The 21,397-nt window shown below is 36.9% G+C and overlaps 1 protein-coding gene across 5 annotated transcripts in view; it reads right to left on the bottom strand.

Moving 5' to 3' along the window:
• Positions 1-21,397, bottom strand: part of LOC129750061 (nephrin) — a 690,512-nt gene that overhangs the window by 100,845 nt on the left and 568,270 nt on the right. For all 5 annotated transcript variants that reach the window (XM_055745260.1, XM_055745255.1, XM_055745256.1 and 2 more), the window contains exon 6: positions 8,903-9,076. In XM_055745260.1, coding sequence (XP_055601235.1) covers positions 8,903-9,076 — 174 coding nt within the window. The remainder of the gene's footprint in view (positions 1-8,902; positions 9,077-21,397) is intronic.

Raw genomic sequence — 21,397 nt, 5'->3', positions numbered from 1 at the left:
ACGTGACAATGTTGACGTGACAATGTTGATGTGACACTGTTGACATGACAATGTTGCGTTGACAATGTTGAGGTGACAATTTTGACGTGACAATGTTGACGTGACAATGTTGACGTGACAATGTTGAAGTGACAATGTTGACGTGACAATGTTGACGTGTTCATGTTGACGTGACAATGTTGACGTGACAATATTGAAGTGACAACGTTGAAGTGACAATGTTGTCATGACAATGTTGACGTGACAATGTTGAGGCGACAATGTTGACATGACAATGTTGACGTGACAATGTTGACGTAACAATGTCGACGTGACAATGTTGACGTGACAATGTTGACATTACAGTGTTGGCGTTAGAATATTGACGTGACAATGTTGACGTGACGATTTCGACTTGATAATGTTGACGTGGCAATGTTGACGCGACATTGTTGACGTGACTATGTTGACGTGACAAATTGAGGTGACATTTTGACGTGACAATGTTGAGGTGACAATGATGGCGTGACAATGTTGGAATGACAGTTTTGACGTGACAATGTTGACGTGACAATGTTGACGTGACGATGTTGACGTGACAATATTGGAATGAATGTTGACGTGACAGTGTTGACATGACTAGACGTCTTGGCTTATCGGTCGTAGTTTAATAACAACCTCTCCAACTTTTTCTTTTTGTTCGCAAAACTCAAAGATCATATCTAGAGTTTAATTTGTTTTTTTTATTTCAAAACTTTAAATTTAATTAATAAAGGAATTTATCATCTTTTCTGGATCCCCCTTATCTCTCGGTGACAGTGATAGATTTTTCAAATCGGCTGCTGCCGCTGTCGTTAAATTTGACGCCACACGTTGATGAGGATGATGGAAACAAACGTGGTGCTCAAAGACATAGAAGAAAGTGGATTTTTTCTCGCATGCCAACGCGCTGCTGCAAATGCTTGGCACATTTTACGGCTGCTTTATTGGTGATAAGATGGAAATTGAACTTCATTGCTAGCTTGTCTGCCGAAAAAAAAAAAAAAAAAACGAAAGAAGCATGACTTGTCGTGCCAAAATGTCACTCCCATTGAGGGGGCTGAAAATGTAATCAACCTGGAAGCTGCCCCAATTTCCAAGTCATTACTGTGTCAACATTTGGTTAAAGGATGTGGGCTGCCTGCTGCTGCCTGATTATAGGATTTAGCAGAATAATTTCATTTGTTTTATGAGATTTTAAATCTTTGGTAAAGCTTTTTGAACTGATTTCGCACACTTAAAATTTATTACTTCGTAAAGATAATAAACTTTTGCGCTCTGTGTTGAATTTTAAATTTCTCTCTGGAAGATTTTCCTTAAACAAAAATTCCAAGAAAAGATGAAATTTTAGCCTTTTTCAAGCTAGACTTTTCATGATGAGCTCCAGCCCAACGATGCAAATCACGTTCGGCCTCAAATCGCCTGTTTAGTACCTTGCAATATGGCTATTTTATGCCACATTTGGCACCGGTTGTGTTGTTGCTGCTCCGGCTAACTGCATTCCATTCGATCGACTCCCAACGAACCGAATCCGACAGCAGCCGGCAATCGAGGGAACGAAATTGGGCACCTTCAAATGTCTCCTCCACCTCAATAGGTTACCTTTCGAGGGGAAAGAAAACTCCCACCCTACTCTCACCATTTTCCCTCCTTCATCCAGTTCAAACTCGAGAAAGCGAAAAATTTTCCCAGGCACGTTCAACATTGGCTTTATCACGGCTGGCCGGGAATCGCCGAGGATTCTAGAATCCTCGAATAGTAAAACGGTTTGACATCATCCATCGACGCCGGCCGCGGTTTGAGGGAGTTGCAATTCTTCTCTGCTCAGTTCAAGCTCAGTTCAGTTCGGATGAGATCGGAATGGAAACCCCGAAAACCATCAAGCGGCTATTAAATCGCGGACGCGCGAGTTTGCCCCGGGAATTCCCGGCACGGCACACTAATGGGAATGCTGCTGCTGCTGCTTCTTCCGTCTTGAAATGCTATCTGCATCCGATGGGTACGGACTAGCCCGGTTAGTTTGATTATTAAAATAATTGAATTGAGTTTTTCTGAAATAAGATGATATGAACATGTCATATTTAAATTTTTTTTAACACTATGAAAGATGGGTGCCTTTATTTTTCTTCCATGGCGATCGTGAGAATTTTCATTAAAATTATCATTAAAAATATTATTAAAAATATCATAGAAAATGTCATTGAAAATATTATTAAAAATATCATAGAAAATGTCATTGAAAATGTCATTGAAAATATCATTGAAATTTCATTGAAATATCATTGAAAATGTCATTGATAATGTCATTGAAAATGTCATTGAAAAAATCATTGAAAATGTCATTGAAAATGTCATTGAAAATGTCTTGAAAATGTCGCTGAAAATGTCATTAAAAATTTCATTGAAAATGTCATTGGAAATGTCATTGATAATGTCATTGAAAATGTCTTTGAAAATTTCATTGAAAATGTCATTGAAAATTTCATTGAAAATGTCATTGAAAATGTCATTGAAAATGTCATTGAAAAAGTCATTGAAAATTTCATTGAAAATGTCATTGAAAATGTCATTGAAAATGTCATTGAAAATGTCATTGAAAATGTCATTGAAAATGTCATTGAAAATGTCATTGAAAATGTCATTGAAAATGTCATTGAAAATGTCATTGAAAATGTCATTGAAAATTTCATTGAAAATATTATTGATTTTTTTTTTAATTTTCAAACAATCAAACGACGACTGTGTTCCGATTCCGCGTGCCAAGGTTGAGGAAACTTTCCCAGTGGCAAAGTCACGTTTTACCAACCTCACAGCTAGAATCTTGTCCTCAACCCTACAAGTCTTCTTTCTTGTATCCCATAGAAGATGATGATGGCGGCGATGGTTCCAGCATACGCTGTAGTTCCCTGCTGCTGCTGCAATACCCAAGGAGCTTGACACTATTGAAAACCGCTAAGAGCTACTCAATCGCTTTTTCTATTTGTACGGGATTTTTCTTCCACGTTCTCGCCAACAACTAGCAGCCCTAGCACTTGATGTCTTCCCTCCAGAGTAGAGCAGTCCCTGCTACTGCTACCGGGTTATTGAGGAGTCCTGTCGACAGCAAACCAGCCAACGAAAGCAACCACCCACCCGAGAGTTTTGTGAATGGTGTTGAAATTACATAACAACGACGCAGGCAGCAAACTAAAAACCAAACCTCCACCGAAGCGATGGGAAGCCACAGAGTGAGGTGGTTCCCGGAGAGAAAAGTTCCTTGAAGTACTGTAGTGCCGCTGTACTGTTAAGGTTTTTTTTTCGCTTACTTCTTCGCTTTTGATAGCTTTACCCTTTCTTGCAGTAAGAAAAAAGTCGCTATGAAGCACTTTTTAGCTGGGTCTCTGGAACTGCAATCGCACTCAGCGTTTCATTTTTTTCCCGCTCTGTGTTTGCTTCTGCGTTTTCCCCAAAGTGGCGTCAGTTGCTGGCTTTGACTGATGTAGTTCCTCCTCTGCTGGATGCCAGCCAGCTAGCCGGCAGCCCAGTATCTTCCGGAACACGACTCAGATGACGACGTCGAAGGAAGAATAACCCAGGGTGTGGCGAAACCGAGCTCATAATGGATCACTTTACAGCTTTGAGATTTTTTTTGCTGCTGGTGGTTTTTATTTCTTATTTTTGTGTGTATACACAACCAGAGAAAGAGCGATGGGAAACGATTTCCAGGCAGGATTCATCTGGTCGCTTCCAGGACCTGGAAAGTGTGGCGTTGATAACGCTGTTTACCGGGACAATTTTGTTTGCTACCTCGGTAAGTAGTTCGTCTGAAATTTTTATTATTATCCGGTAAGGAAACGATGTCTGAGTGAAAATTAAAGGTCTTATACATTGAATTGTGATATTATGAATAATAATTCGTAATTTTGTACGATTCTGACAAAATTCTGTATGAATCAATATGATTCTGTATGATTTTGTATGATTTTGTATGATTCTGTATGATTTTGTATGATTTTGTATGATTTTGTATGATTTTATATGATTTTATATGATTTTGTATGGTTTTGTATGGTTTTGTATGACTTTGTATGATTTTGTATGATTTTGTATGATTTTGTATGATTTTGTATGATTTTGTATGATTTTGTATGATTTTGTATGATTTTGTATGATTTTGTATGATTTTGTATGATTCCGTATGATTTGGTATGATTTTGTATGATTCTATATGATTTTGTATGACTCTGAACGATTCTGTATGATTCTGTATCACTCGGTGTGATTCTGTAAGTTTCTGTATGATTCTTTATGGTTCTGCATGATTCTGTATGATTCGGTATGATTCTGTAAGATTCTGTATGATTCCGTATGATTCTGTATGATTCTGTATGATCCTGTATGATTCTGTATAGTTCTGTATGATTCCGCATGATTTTGTATGATTCTGTATGATTCTGTATGATTCTGTATGATTCTGTATGATTCTGTATGATTTTGTATGATTCTGTATGATTCGGTATGATTTTGTATGATTCTGTACGATTTTGTATGATTCTGTATGATTCTGTATGATTCTGTACGATTTTGTATGATTCTGTATGATTTTGTTTGATTCTGTATGATTCTGTATGATCCTGTATGATTCTGTATGATTCTGTATGATTCTGTATGATTCTGTATGATTTCGTATGATTCTGTATGAATCTGAATAATTCTGTATGATTCCGTATGATTCTGTATGATTCTGTATGATTCTTTATGATTCTTTATGATTTTGTATGAATCTGTATGATTCTGTATGATTCTGCATGCTCCGTATGATTCTGTATGATTCTGTATGATTCTGTATGATTATGTATGATTCTGAATGATTCTGTATTAATCTGTATGATTCTGTATTATTTTGTATGATTTTGTATGATTCTGTACGATTTTGTATGATTCTGTATGATTCTGTATGATTCTGTATGATTCTGTATTATTTTGTATGATTCTGTATGATTCTGTATGATTCTGTATGATTGTGTATGATTCTGTATGATTCTGTATGATTCTGCATGATTCTGTATGATTCTGTATGATTCTGTATGATTCTGTATGATTCTGTAACATTCTGTAATACTCTGTAGTCTATCATCAATCTTTTTTCAGTCTATTATCTGTCTATCTTCAGGCTATCTTCAGTCTACCTTCAGTCTATCTTCAGCCTATCTTCAGTCTATTTTCAGTCTTTCTTCAGATTTCAGTCTATTGTCTATGTCTATGATCAGCCTATGATTCTGTGTGATTCCGTTACATTCTGTTTATGTATAAATCTGTATAATTCTGAATCATTCTTATTTTGAAACTGTTTTTTTTTTCGAAAAGTTTGAATAGCAGAACCAAATCTTTTCATTAATTTCAAGCTTCAATCATAAGTCCAATCACTTCCGGCTCTTCAAACGAAAAACACGAACAACTCATCAGAGGAACGTCAGCTAGAGCTCAGAACGGGAAACTAATTGATTGTGATTATTTTCCCAATCACAGCGCCGAAGTTGTGAATGGTGGCTCCCGTTGATGCACGCTCCCTCCTATACAATGTTCCAATCAAACCATCTCATCCGGAAAATCTGCAATTGAACTTTATTCCTCCAATTCGCTCATCTCGTCCCATCGGCCGCTGCTGCTGCTGCTGGGAAAGGCAGGAAACTAATAATAATCGAACATGCGATACGATACACTCGCTCTCGCAGCACACTCAACAACATTTGACCGAGCGAACTCCCTGATTAATGACCATCATCACACGCCAGAGCTACGGTAATTTCGAACCGTTATTGCAACCGATTTTTTCTACATTCCTGCAAGTTGCACGCCAGAGCAGGACCCAACACTGTATGCTTAGCACGGATGTGCCAATTTGAAAAATCGATCTCCTACGACGGACTCGGGAAACGAAAAGCTTTCCAGCCACCCACAAATTTCCCCCACTTTTGCATCATTCTCGCTGCCTCACAGCATTACAAAATAACGTGATTCTTGCGAAACGAGGAAAAATGGTTTTTTCTCGCATCACTGCACTGCAACGCAATTACATCCTTTAATTTTAATTACTGACCTCGGCCGGGGCCGAGGCGGGCGTCTCGATCGTTCTCTCTTTTGGAATTTTGTTGTAGCAGTTTCTGCTTTCCCCTATTTATTTGTTTTTTAACTGGGGGCTCGAGAATGCCCAACACGGAACACCAAACTTCCGTAAAAGAGGGCTTACGTTTTGTTCTGAACTCAGATTTTCACCTCAGTACTTCCTAAATTTCCTTCAGTTAATATTCAGTCTATCTTCAATTTATCTTCAGTCTATCTTCAGTCTATCTTAAGTTTATCTTAAGTTTATCTTTAGTCTTTCTCCAGTATATCTTCAATCTATCTTCAGTCTATCTTCAGTCTATCTTCAGTCTATCTTTAGTCTTACTTCAGTATATCTTCAGTCTATCTTAAGTCTATCTTTAGTTTGTCTTCAGTTTGTCTTCAGTCTATCTTCAGTCTATCTTCAGTCTATCTTCGTTCTATTTTAAGTCTACCTTCAGTCTATCTTCAGTCTAACTTCAGTCTAACTTCAGTCTATCTTCAGTTTGTCTTCAGTTTGTTTCAGTTTGTCTTCAGTCGATCTTCAGTCTATCTACATTCTAATTAAAGTCTACCTTCAGTCTATCTTCAGTCTAACCACAGTCTATCTTCAGTCTATCTTCAGTCTATCTTCAGTCTATCTTCAGTATATCTTAAGTCTATCTTCAGTTTGTCTTCAGTCTATCTTCAGTCTATCTTCGTTCTATCTTCGTTCTATCTTCAGTCTATCTTCAGTTTGTCTTCACTCTATCTTCAGTCTATCTTCTTTCTAATTTAAGACTACCTTCAGTCTATCTTCAGTCTAACTTCAGTCTATCTTCAGTCTATCTTCAGCCTATCTTCAGTCTATCTTCAGTCTATTTTCAGTCTATCTTCAGTTTATTTCCAGTCTGTCTTCATTCTATTTAATGTCTACCTCCACTCTATCTTCAATCTAACTTCATTCTGTCTTCAGTCTATCTTCAGTTTATCACCAGTCTTCCTTCAGTTTATCTTCAGTTTATCTTCATTCTATCTTCAGTCTATCTTCAGTCTATCTTCAGTCTATTTTCAAATTATCTTCAGTCAGTCTTAAGTCTATCTTCAGTCTATCTTCAGTCTGTTTTCAGTCTATCTTCAGTTTGTCTTCAGCCTTTCTTCAGTCTATCACTATCTTCAGTTTATTATTTTTTTTTGTTTCGATTATAGTCGTTTTACCATCTTTATGGCATTCGCGACTTTATCAACGTTGCAGTTGGCGGATCGTTATTGAAAAACTTATCCGGTACAACTGTGTTCGATGTTTACTCTTGGGCTCGAACTCGCGGACATCGGCTTAGGAGACAACAGACTTGCCAACTGAGCTATATCACAAGCCCCATCTTCAGTTTATCTTCAGTCTATCTTCATTCTATTTTGAGTCTACCTTCAGTTTATCTTCAGTTTAACTTCAACTTAGACAATTTTGACAATTTTGACAATTTCGACTATTTTGTCAATTTTGACAATTTGACAATTTTGATAATTTTGACAATTTTGTTAATTTTGACAATTTTGACAATTTTGACAATTTTGACAATTTTGACAATTTTGACAATTTTGACAATTTTGACAATTTTGACAATTTTGACAATTTTGACAATTTTGACAATTTTGACAATTTTGACAATTTTGACAATTTTGACAATTTTGACAATTTTGACAATTTTGACAATTTTGACAATTTTGACAATTTTGACAATTTTGACAATTTTGACAATTTTGACAATTTTGACAATTTTGACAATTTTGACAATTTTGACAATTTTGACAATTTTGACAATTTTGACAATTTTGACAATTTTGACAATTTTGACAATTTTGACAATTTTGACAATTTTAACAATTTTAACAATTTTGACAATTTTGACAATTTTGACAATTTTGACAATTTTGACAATTTTGACAATTTTGACAATTTTGACAATTTTGACAATTTTGACAATTTTGACAATTTTGACAATTTTGACAATTTTGACAATTTTGACAATTTTGACAATTTTGACAATTTTGACAATTTTGACAATTTTGACAATTTTGACAATTTTGACAATTTTGACAATTTTGACAATTTTGACAATTTTGACAATTTTGACAATTTTGACAATTTTGACAATTTTGACAATTTTGACAATTTTGACAATTTTGACAATTTTGACAATTTTGACAATTTTGACAATTTTGACAATTTTGACAATTTTGACAATTTTGAAAATTTTGACAATTTTGACAATTTTGACAATTTTGACAATTTTGACAATTTTGACAATTTTGACAATTTTGACAATTTTGACAATTTTGACAATTTTGACAATTTTGACAATTTTGACAATTTTGACAATTTTGACAATTTTGACAATTTTGACAATTTTGACAATTTTGACAATTTTGACAATTTTGACAATTTTGACTATTTTCTATCGATACGATTGAAAATAATTCTCGATGATTCCATTTGATAATTACCAATCTTTCGGTGCAGCGCTACTTTCAAGCACAGTGAAACCGGAACCTTCGTTTAAAACGGGGATAAAGACCAATAACGCCTAATTATGGCAACAGCACTATTTCCTCGCTTCCTCTTTCTTTCGCTCACAAACACATCATCCACGAACCCGGAAGTGGATTACCGAGACTTTGCAACCCGGGTGAAATTTTTCTCCTTTTTCTTGGTTTTCAATTTCTAGACCTGGACCAACCCCAAGCCGGGTGAAAGATTCGGTCCCAGTTCGGAATTTTAAGCGAAAAGTGAGGGAGAATGGGGGGATGAATTTGTACTTACACAACACCGACAGCTGCACCGTGGCCTGCATCGGTTTGTCCGGGTTGAGGGCCTTGTGCTTGGCCTGGCAGGTGTACTCCATGTAGTCGTCATCGGAGCCGGGTTTGATCCGCAGTTGGGACGTTACCGTGTACCGTTTCCCATCCGTTTCGGTGACCTTGTTCTCGATGGAGTCTGTAAAGGAGCAGAAAAGAGAAAAATAGAATGAACAAATGACAAATCATTGCGAACGTTTTGAATGGGACTCGTGCGATAAGAATGAGTGGGTGCCGATTCCAATAATGGAAAATTCTATTAATTTAGCGGAAAACCACTCGACGCTGTCACTAGAAGGAAATCAATTCATTTAACGGTTATCTTCTGGAGCAGGGTTACAAATTTATTGAGTTATATTTCTTTGAAGTTAGTGAAGGCAATAGTTCTGAAAAAAAAAAAAATCAGATTACAATGTATCGATTTTGATTTTAATGGTCGTCGATTATTCAATCCATGAAGTCATTCATCAATGGTTTATGTGCCCAACAAAGTCTTTTCATTGTATTCCAGCACCAGACAAAAATGGGTCCGTTAATAAATGGTACGAGACTCTGCCTATGTAGAAAGATAAATTACCTTTGCACTTCATCAACTTTTAACACATTATTCTGCCGACACGGCAGAGACAATCGCCAGGATGAATCACTCTCGGATGCAGGTTGAGATGGTTTTTCGGAGCCTAAAGGGTTGTACGAGACAGTTTTGTTTAATTCTGCAGGCTGCTAATGTCTGCTCCTCGCTTGTTCAGTAAAAGGCTTGGAACATCTCCGAAATGAGGTCTTCCAATTTGAAAAACATCGGTTGCAACTTTTCGACGACCGGATGAACGAGGCCAAAAGCTTCCACCGAGCCAAGGGTTTTTGTTTGATGTTTTCCCCCATTCTGAACAAACCCAGTCTGCGAGCAAGACAACAAACCAGCCAGTCGGCGTGGAGTCACACAAGGTTTTGCTCAGAATTTTTCCACTCACCCAACGCCATGCTGCGAAAAACATAAATTCTAAATGCGTCGCCACTTTGGTCTGACGCTTTTGCTCACACTCTCTCTCTCCCTCGCTGAGGTTGGCTCGTGCCGCGACGAGGATTCTGGATCATACATAAGGACATATTCATAAAGGACACGCAGAACCCCTTCTCTTTGCTCACCCTTTTTTCCAATTCTTTCCCTTCGTACCATTGTAGACAGTTGAGAAAAAAAACAACATTCGTAAATGTAGACGCATTGTATCCCAAAGTTAGTTAGAATGAAAAGCAGTTGGTAGTTAAAAGCTGCAGCGGAATCTGAAATATGAAAAGCGGAATGTGTGTGTTTTTTTCCTGCTGCAACACTCCTAGCTTGCTACTGAATGGAAAAATAATCTCGCCAAACCGGTAATCGACAGGAAAGGAGAATCATCCCCCCTTACCCTCGTTCAGTTTGCTGTCGTTGGACTCACTCGAGTTTTCCATTCAAGCTCCCACCACTAAATTGCCACACTGGAATGAGTTATAATTGAAAAAAAAATTGCCCAGCGTTGCAATGGTTGTGAACTCAAACTCGTCGTCGTTCGGCGGGTCCCTGCACAATTTTGAAAACAATTCCGAACATCGTTTTGAACAATGAATGAATGAATGAAAGACGATGGTGTGGGGGCGAGTATGTTTTTAAATAAGAGTTGAAAAAATTTTTTCTGTGGTGTTTGTTTGAATGTATTAATAATGGATTGAAAGTGAGTTCTGGGAGTTTTGTGGCCATTGTCTGGAAAGTTTTTGTGCTTGCAATACTTTTTAGCTTATCTGAAATATTTTATTATCGTTTCTAGTCGAATGATAATTATTTAGTATCTATTAAATTAGTTTTAGTTTTGTTAAAAGAAAATCAATCAACAAAAAAAAAATCATCAATCATCAATCCTTGTTTCTTAGATTTGATTCAAAAACTAAACACAAAGAATGCATTGTAGTCAGAATAATAAGTATAATTCCCAAACCCATTTATTTAAAATTGAGAGTTCCGTCATTGAACCCAGACTCTAGTATTCAAAGCACATATATGATAATTTTGTAACAAAATCCAGATCCAGCATCGAAAATTTCAAATTCATATCCATATTTCAGATACGAACGAACATCGGCCCAGTATCCACTACCTTTAACCAGAATTCGGATCCAGGACCATGATCCAGGATCCAGAATTCGGAATCTAGAATCCTTAATCCAGAATCCACAATCCAGAATCCAGAATTCAGAATAGAGAATCCAGAATCAAGAATTCGAAATTCAAAGTCCAGAATCCAGAACCCAGAATACAGAATTCAGAATCCAGAATCCAGAATTCAGAATCCAGAGACCAGAATGCAGAATCCAGAGTCGAAAATCCAGAATACAGCATCCAGAATGCAGAATCCATAATCCAGAATCCAGAATCCAGAATCCAGAATCAAGAATCAAAAATCCAGAATTCAGAATTCAGAATCCAAAATTCAGAATCCAGAATCCAGAATCCAGAATCCAGAATTCAGAATTCAGAATACACAATACAGAATCCAGAATCCAGAATTCAGAATACAGAATCCAGAATACAAAATCAAAAATCCAGAATCAAGAATCCAGAATTCAGAATCCAGAATCCTGGATTCAGAATCCATAATTCAGAATTCAGAATCTAGAATCCATAATCCAGAATTCAGAATCTAGAATCCAGGATCCAGAATCCACAATCCAGAATCCAGAATCCAGAATCCAGAATCCAGAATCCAGAATCCAGAATCCAGAATCCAGAATCCAGAATCCAGAATCCAGAATCCAGAATCCAGAATCCAGAATCCAGAATCCAGAATCCAGAATCCAGAATCCAGAATCCAGAATCCAGAATCCAGAATCCAGAATCCAGAATCCAGAATCCAGAATCCAGAATCCAGAATCCAGAATCCAGAATCCAGAATCCAGAATTCAGAATTCAGAATTCAGAATTCAGAATTCAGAATTCAAACATCAGAATTCAGAATTTAAAATTCAGAATTCAGAAACGTCAAAAGCCGAAAAAAGTCGATAAAATTCAACAACAATACATCGCCGCGATTAACCAACATTCACCGAAATTCTGAATTCTGAATTCTGAATTCTGAATTCAGAATTCTGAATCCAGAAATCAGAATTCAGGATTCAGGATTCGGAATTCAGAATTCAGAATTCAGAATTCAGAATTCAGAATTCAGAATTCAGAATTCAGAATTCAGAATTCAGAATTCAGAATTCAGAATTCAGAATTCTGAATTCAGAATTCAGAATTCAGAATTCAGAATTCAGAATTCTCTTTTTGGGGCGACTGTTTAGTTTACTTTTAATGGGTTGATTCTCGGCTTTCAGTCTCAAGTTTTTAGTAAAAACGACTTTATTTTTACATATCCAACGTTTCGATCCTTATAGGATCTTCATCAGGGACTAAAATTTATTACAAAATTAAGTTTACGTCTACAGAATCTAAGTGATTCTTACCGAAAAAGTTGTCGTTTTTTTGTCCGGTTTGATACGGCGTATCGTTTACTGCTGTCGGTTTCTGTTTCAAGCTATTTCAAAATATGTTGGATTTTTTGTGTATGTTATAATTTTATGTGTGACTTACGGTTAAAAATTCTTTTCTAGGGCTATTGTTGATTTTTTTGTAGGTTTTTGTAGCACTTTTGTGAACAAAATACTTGCACTGTGTGTTTCACTCTATGTTGTTTTTTAATTTATGATGGCGGTGTACTTATGTCTGGTTGTTGGTTTGTGTTTTTTTGTTTTGGTTTCTTATTTCGTATTTTATCGAGACACTGAAATATGTTGTTGTATGAAATGTGTATGATGTCTGTGTCTTTTTTAATATTGATGGAAGAATTTGTGGTTTTTATGTGACAACTTTCTAACATATTTAGTTTATCTTGATTGTCACCTCTGTCGATAATTTTCGCTTTGTCTATATCGAACAGATGATGCATAGCTGCTTCGTGTTCTATTAATGCTGTCTGTTGTCGTAGTTGGATGATTGCGTAGTCCTCGTTTGTGTATCCTTTTTCCCATAGTCGTTTCAGCTCGTTGGTTTGCGTTTTATGCTGTGACATTCGTTGTTTTAATTTAACGATTGTGCATCCTATGTAGCAGGCGTTGCATTTATGTTCGTTGTTTTCTTCTTCGCTCGTGTCTGGATTCCCGTTGCATTCGATTTTGTATACTACGTTTGTGTGATCTTCATGTGGGGTTTTATCCTTTACCATAGGGAATAGTGATCCAATGGTTTTTTTCTGTTTAGTTGCTGTTTTAATATGAGTGTAATCCTTTTTTAGTGTTTTATTTATTTTTGATGTTAATCCATCGATGTTCGTGAGAGATTTGAAAATTTTATTTTCATTCTCTACCATAGCTGTTTGTTCAATTATTTTTTCTGTTGTTCTGTTGATCACTCTATTAATTAATGAGGTGGGGTAATCGTTCAATTTAAGTTGTTTCATTATAATGTTTCGTGTGGTGGTTTTGTCTGAATTGGATGTGAAAGTTGCTACTCTGTTTGCAAACGTTATTGCTACATTCATTTTTTGGTGTAACGGTTGGAATGAGTGGAAATTGATAAATCTCCCAGAGGCAATTGGTTTCATGTACCAATCAGACAGAATCTTACCCTCTTCGTTCCTATGGAGTAACATATCCAGAAAAGGTAGAGATTCGTTCTCTTCCATTTCGACGGTAAACTGGACATTTTCATGCTGCGCATTGAATACGTTTTTTATCTCGTTCACTTGTGTTGGCGGCAGGACAAGGAAGAGATCGTCAACGTATTTTTTTATGTGCAGGGGTGGCGTAACGCAAGCTTCGATTGCGTCGTCCAGTAGGTCGTCTAACGTGAGCTCAGCGATTGGTGACGCTATCGGGCTTCCCATCGCGAGTCCTGAGGTTTGCTGGTAGAAAGTGTTGTTGAAGCAAAAATAGCTGCTGTCCATACAGTACTCTACCATTTCCCAAAATATGTCGAGACAAATGGGAGTTTGCATAGACAAGCGGCTCCAATGTTTGAAGATGCTTTTTCGTACCAGTTCCTTTGGTATCGACGTGAAGAGAGAGACGACGTCGAATGATGCCATTACGTATCCCGGTGGAATCGTAACGCCTTGTATATATTCGTTGAATTCCATCGAATTTTTTAAACTATATTTAGGCGTTAATGATCGCTGTATGATCGATCCTACGTATTTCGATAGTTGGTAGGAAGGGGCGGTCATACAGGGAACGACGGGTCGGAGTGGGAGTCCCGGTTTGTGAGCCTTTGGTTGGCCATAAATGCGGGGGCAAACTGCCTTGTATGTACGCAATTTTTTGGCTAATTTTGCGTCTATTAGCTTCAGCTGTTCCAGTCGTTTTACAAGGTCGTTGTTTTTAGACTGTAAGCTGGATGTTGGGTTGCGTTTTGTTATTTTGTACGTTGCGCGGTCGATGAGAAGGGAATTCATTTTTGTGTTGTACTCTTCCCGTTCCATCAGGACGGTTTTGCTTCCCTTGTCAGCCTTGAGCGCGATCAACGTAGGATTATTTTTGAAAAATATTCTTGTTTTGGTTTCTGCTGTTTTAAACGTTTTTATTTTCGGTTCGCTGTAGCCGTTGTTTTGTTTTGCATTTATGTAATTTTGTGACGACCTACTGGACGACGCAATCGAAGCTTGCGTTACGCCACCCCTGCACATAAAAAAATACGTTGACGATCTCTTCCTTGTCCTGCCGCCAACACAAGTGAACGAGATAAAAAACGTATTCAATGCGCAGCATGAAAATGTCCAGTTTACCGTCGAAATGGAAGAGAACGAATCTCTACCTTTTCTGGATATGTTACTCCATAGGAACGAAGAGGGTAAGATTCTGTCTGATTGGTACATGAAACCAATTGCCTCTGGGAGATTTATCAATTTCCACTCATTCCAACCGTTACACCAAAAAATGAATGTAGCAATAACGTTTGCAAACAGAGTAGCAACTTTCACATCCAATTCAGACAAAACCACCACACGAAACATTATAATGAAACAACTTAAATTGAACGATTACCCCACCTCATTAATTAATAGAGTGATCAACAGAACAACAGAAAAAATAATTGAACAAACAGCTATGGTAGAGAATGAAAATAAAATTTTCAAATCTCTCACGAACATCGATGGATTAACATCAAAAATAAATAAAACACTAAAAAAGGATTACACTCATATTAAAACAGCAACTAAACAGAAAAAAACCATTGGATCACTATTCCCTATGGTAAAGGATAAAACCCCACATGAAGATCACACAAACGTAGTATACAAAATCGAATGCAACGGGAATCCAGACACGAGCGAAGAAGAAAACAACGAACATAAATGCAACGCCTGCTACATAGGATGCACAATCGTTAAATTAAAACAACGAATGTCACAGCATAAAACGCAAACCAACGAGCTGAAACGACTATGGGAAAAAGGATACACAAACGAGGACTACGCAATCATCCAACTACGACAACAGACAGCATTAATAGAACACGAAGCAGCTATGCATCATCTGTTCGATATAGACAAAGCGAAAATTATCGACAGAGGTGACAATCAAGATAAACTAAATATGTTAGAAAGTTGTCACATAAAAACCACAAATTCTTCCATCAATATTAAAAAAGACACAGACATCATACACATTTCATACAACAACATATTTCAGTGTCTCGATAAAATACGAAATAAGAAACCAAAACAAAAAAACACAAACCAACAACCAGACATAAGTACACCGCCATCATAAATTAAAAAACAACATAGAGTGAAACACACAGTGCAAGTATTTTGTTCACAAAAGTGCTACAAAAACCTACAAAAAAATCAACAATAGCCCTGGAAAAGAATTTTTAACCGTAAGTCACACATAAAATTATAACATACACAAAAAATCCAACATATTTTGAAATAGCTTGAAACAGAAACCGACAGCAGTAAACGATACGCCGTATCAAACCGGACAAAAAAACGACAACTTTTTCGGTAAGAATCACTTAGATTCTGTAGACGTAAACTTAATTTTGTAATAAATTTTAGTCCCTGATGAAGATCCTATAAGGATCGAAACGTTGGATATGTAAAAATAAAGTCGTTTTTACTAAAAACTTGAGACTGAAAGCCGAGAATCAACCCATTAAAAGAATTCAGAATTCAGAATTCAGAATTCTGAATTCTGAATTCTGAATTCAGAATTCAGAATTCAGAATTCAGAATCCAGAATCTGTCCGAAAAAAAAGGAAATAGCAAGAGACAGCTCATAATCTTTCAAATTTGACATGTTTCCATGTCTTTCATAGTTGGTTTTTTTTTTGGAAATTTCAAACTTTGCAAAACTTGATGACTGTACTGTACAATGACTGGAAAAAACATTCAGCCCTTTCATTAAATCAAATCAGAAATTTGTTGTATCTTTGTCTATTTTATATTAAAAAAAATTAAAATTTTAATAAATTTGGTAAAATAGCCATCCATCTTTTTTACAAAATCAATTCATGCGACCAAAGCTGGTGGCAGTTTGAAAATGAGGTTTATTAGCTCAACATGCGGTTTCATTATTATTATTTTTTGCTGATGTTTACATGGAAAATCGTTTTTTCTTTTTAATTTTTTTTCCACAAACTCTAAACTTTAAACCAAACATTTTTTTTTTATAATTCAGATAGATGTCCGGGGTAATATGCAAGAGTAGGCGTGGACTCGGTTCGATCGCACGTGTTTTTTTCTGTGCTGATTACAAATTTCGGAAAAATCATGTATTTCAAGTGAAAATGAAAATTATTTAACGAAAAACAGTGTTTCGAATAATCGGCAAAAGATAGTTCTAGTTGCGCCAGTCAACACTACTTAGAAAAGTGTTAAGTTACGTTGTTAACCACTCAGAAATCGGAGTTCCGGAAATTTTTTCTCTAATTTGCATGTTTTAATGCATAAATAATTGCGAACAGGAAAAGTAGAGAAAACTAACTATGAAAGTGAAGTGAATCGAATTGTGTGGACCTGAATTTGGATTGGATTGGATAACGTACCTGCATTGAAACGGAATATGGCCGGAAGAGCTTTCCGGAGAAGCTTAATTCAAAATCATGGCAGATTCGGCAGCAGTTAATCGCTTACAAGTTTCCTCCGGAGGTATCGCAGTCCCATTTGGTGCAGTAATGGTCGTTTTATGGTGAGATCTGTCCATTTAATTTAGGTTAATTTCGAAGAAGTGTTGAATACTTTTGTAAGTTTAAACTACATCACTTTTCCATATTCATCAATCCTATCTGCCAAGTGGGATTTTCCAACAAAACGAATAACCTTTCCCTTTCCTGTCTGAAACAGCATCTTTATATGTAGGGTCGAATGAGTTCTCTGCACCTGAAAAGTTCATTTAGCTGTTCAGACTATCCCTATATGATTGCATTGACTTGCCACGGTGTGCATTGTGGTACCACACTGATTCTCAATAACAACACTTGAAATGGGTATTGAATCCAGGTACTCATTTTGGCATCTTGTGTTGGGCTTGATTATTAGTTGTAGCTCGTGTATCAGCCAATGCTAGATGTGTGTAGTCACCCTATGCTATGCTATGCTATGCTATGCTAAACTCAAAACTTTAAACCAAAAATATTTTGAAGTGGTAAAAACTTGATTCAATATTTCAATGGAGGAACAGGGCCAAACAAAATGTTTTTCTCTAAACAAAAATTTTTTAAATTATTCCTCAAACTTTGATAAACGACTAAAATGAATAAGGCCAGATCAAATTTCGAATCCTTCTTTTGTCACTTAGAGTTGCAACATCGCGAGGGGGGGGGGGATGATAAAAAATAATGCGGAAAACAAATAAATTGGAATAAATTGCACGAAAGCTTGTATACAACCAAATTACATACTATATCATTGCACAAAACCTATAAATCAAGTAATTTTTTATCGGAAAATTCAATAAAAATAAGAATTCAAGAGGTGAAATAACTTCCATCTTCCAAAATTTGTTTTTTAGTCTTGTAATCTTTCGGATATTTTAACTTTTTTTTTCGAAATTTAGATAAAATACTTAAAACTTTATTTATTCCCCCCTTCGGTTTTTTTAGAAATTTCGAAGGGGGGGGGGGTGACAAAAGAAGAATTTGATATTTGTTCCAGCCTACTGAGTAACAATCTCGTCACAGAACTATGGCCATACACAATTTTACTGTAGTTTTTCAAAAAAAAAATGTCTCACTTGTTGGTAGATACTTCAAGACTTATCTAAAGTTAAATTAACGCTATCTAGAAGTTGGTGCATGAATTTTGAGTGCAGTCCTTAGTCCCAAATATCGAATTTTATTCGAATAATAAGATTTCCAATAGCAAGATTAGACTCACTAAGGTTGCCAGATTGCCCGGATTTTGACCGAACGTTTTCACTCTATTTCTAAATCAAAGATCAATTCAAATAGCATGATCACAATTATGTAATTTGCATTCAAAACAATATTTTGTGTAAATTTTAACCAAATATACTGGCCGATGTGTTTTGATGAAAACAAAGCAATTTTTGTGTTTTTTCATCTGATTTAAATTGAAGAACTAGCTCGTATTTGTTCGGCTTAAGTGCGTTGTAAACTTTGAAATTGAATGCCTGGAATTTTTAAGGTTTTAAGATAAAATAGCTCGTATTTTTCGGATTAGTGCGAAAAATATCTGATATGCTTGTACTTTAATCGATTCCGATGTTCTGGTTTCAAATTAAAAAAAAATCGAAATTCCTACGATCGGATTCTGAAATCTGTCTCCAGTTTATAATTCTTTATTTTCAGTTTGGTTCATCATTGGGACAAAATTCTGATTCGAACCTTGGTTTTGCGTATGGAATTTAAATTAATTTCATTCTCCATGTTCAAAACTCATCATACCGGAATATTAAAAGTAGATATTGAAAATTTCAAATCCTATTCTTAAAAATGGTTTGTAATTCGTAAGATTCGGCTTTGAATTTTTTTTCTTTTAATTCTTATGCAGAATTGAAACTTAAAAATGTTCCATGACGGAGATCAAGAATTGAAATATCAGAGTTTCAACATTTGGAATTGTTATTCAGATTTACGAGTTAGATGACGAGTCAAAAATTTTAGAAAAGAATAAAGAAAATCAAAGATTCATAATTCAAATAGATAATTCTGGTTCAGAAATTGTCATAAAATGCCCTTTTTGACGATATTTTTGAGAATTTTTTTTTTTAAATTCATGTTCTGAAATCGCTTTCAAATTGGGAATTCAGACTTTTTGTTAAGGTCAAAATGTGGAATTCAGATTTGGAATTAAAATTTATAATTGCCAAAAAATCATAAAACAGGTAAAACCCACTTTTATAAAATAAAATTTGAATCTGTTTTCAAAATTGCATTCTTTGAAAACCCTGAATTTTTATTTGATTTATTTTCAAAGAATTTTATCAGTTCAATAAATTATTGATAATAATTTTTTGTTGATAAGGTAACTAATGTTGCTGTTAGGTTTATATATAAATAATTTGTCTTAAAATGAAAATACGATACGCGCAATTGGCATTTGTAACACAAAAAATTCATTCCCATACTGATTAAAATAAGCGTGATGCTAAATTGAAACCAAAATAGGATTAAACGCAGCAAGCGTGCAGTTTCGAGATAAAAGCACCAAATTCTGAGGAAACTTAACGAAGCGTGTATGGAAGCTGTCAAAATCGTCCACGCGAAAAAGAAACGCCATTTTGTTGCAAGTTTAGGCGTTTCGCGGTCGTGGAAAATTGACGTGCCCGGAAATTGGCCACAACTGACGCATAGAAAGGCGGGTTTTCACCGGTTGCGTTCCGGAGTGAAGTTGTGACGTTTACCATCATTGCCGAAGGCCACAGGAACGATAAACCCATAGCGGGAATCGCAAAATTTTTAACACCATTCCGAACCCTGCAGAAACAAGCAATCCGCTCAAATTGCCGTTCGTTGTCGTTTGACCCGATAAGCCAACCAAGCGGTCTGCCATCAGCTTAGGAATTCGACAGGTCTGATTTCTTGGTTTCCACTCGAACGCTCTCTAGGAAAATGAACGACCAAATGAGCCCAGTTCTGAGGAGGTTCGCCGAAAGGAACTTCCGAGTAGGCCTCACTCTTGCGTAAGTAGCATAAGAATCCACTCTTGAGATTGATTATTTGATCTTTCCCGCCCTTTCAGCAGCCCCCTGGTAGTCTCAGGAGGCGCCACAGGCGTAGGGCGGTCGACGACCGAAGGCATTGGCACCGAAAGTGCAATCCAATCGGCGCCCCTGGCGAAGGGCGGCTGACGACTAACGGAGGAGGCACCAATACTGCCATAAAATCGGTACTCCAGGCGAAGGGCGGCTGACTATCAAAGGCAGAGGCACCAAAAGTGCCATCCAATCGGCGCCCCAGGCTGCAGGGCGGCTGACCATCGAAGGCAGAGGCATCAATAGTGCTATCCAATCGGCCCCAGCCTCCAGGGCGGCTGACTATCGAAGGCTGAGGCACCAATAGTGCCATCTAATCGGAGCCCCTGGCAAAGGGCGGCTGATGAACGAGGCGAGGGCACCAACAGTGCTTCCAAATCGGTGCCTCAGGCGTAGGGCGACCGACAATCGAAGCTGAGGCTCACAACGTGCCATCAAATCGGCATCCCAGGCACAGAGCGGCCGACAATCGAAGCAGAGGTACATGTAGTGCTTCAAAATGCCACCACAGACGTAGGACGGCTGGTTAATGAGCCGTTGGCTCCAGTAGCGCCTCAAAGAGGCGCCACAGGCGTAGGACGGCCGATCATCGAGGCGCTGGCAGTAGGGCCATCCAAGAGACGCTCCAGACGAAGAGCGACAAGCCGAAAAACAGCACCAGCCGTTCCATTCAATCGGCGCTCCGAACTAATGGCGAAAGCGAGACAGGTGAAGCTCGGGAAGGAAAGGGTCCCTCCAGCGAGTACACGCTAAATCGGGGAAGTGTGGGTTTGTTTAAGGCTAAGAATTTTGAGTAGGCCAAAATGCCTTTAAAACAATCGTAATGTCATTAAAATTGGCTCTTTTAATTTATGTGGCTTTGACCACGGATCGCCTTCATAACAGTCATAACACTAATACGGAATCTTCAGGTTCAGCTGGAAGTACAGTTTAATGATTTGTTTTAAACATTATTCATATTGAGGGTACTTTAAAAACAAAGATTTGAACTTAAATCTGAATTTATCGAGTTTTTGAGCAGAAAATGAATCTAATTTGAACCCCAAACTATATCTTATACGTTTCTTCCTTACTGTTTTACACATTATCACCAATGTTTTCTTTTAAAATGAGGCCTTCTAGATCCCTTATTGATTTTTTCAAGCTTCAAAAGAACTGGAAACTTGAAGGACTTATTTCGAAAATAGAATGTAGGATCAGGCTCGTTGTTTCGAAATTCGAATTTTAAAAT

Source organism: Uranotaenia lowii, chromosome 2 (genome assembly GCF_029784155.1).
Source record: "Uranotaenia lowii strain MFRU-FL chromosome 2, ASM2978415v1, whole genome shotgun sequence".
In the NCBI taxonomy this organism is placed as follows: Eukaryota; Metazoa; Arthropoda; class Insecta; order Diptera; family Culicidae; genus Uranotaenia; species Uranotaenia lowii.
Note: the sequence above shows the minus strand (reverse complement) of the source record. Positions and strands in the feature narration are given on the sequence as shown.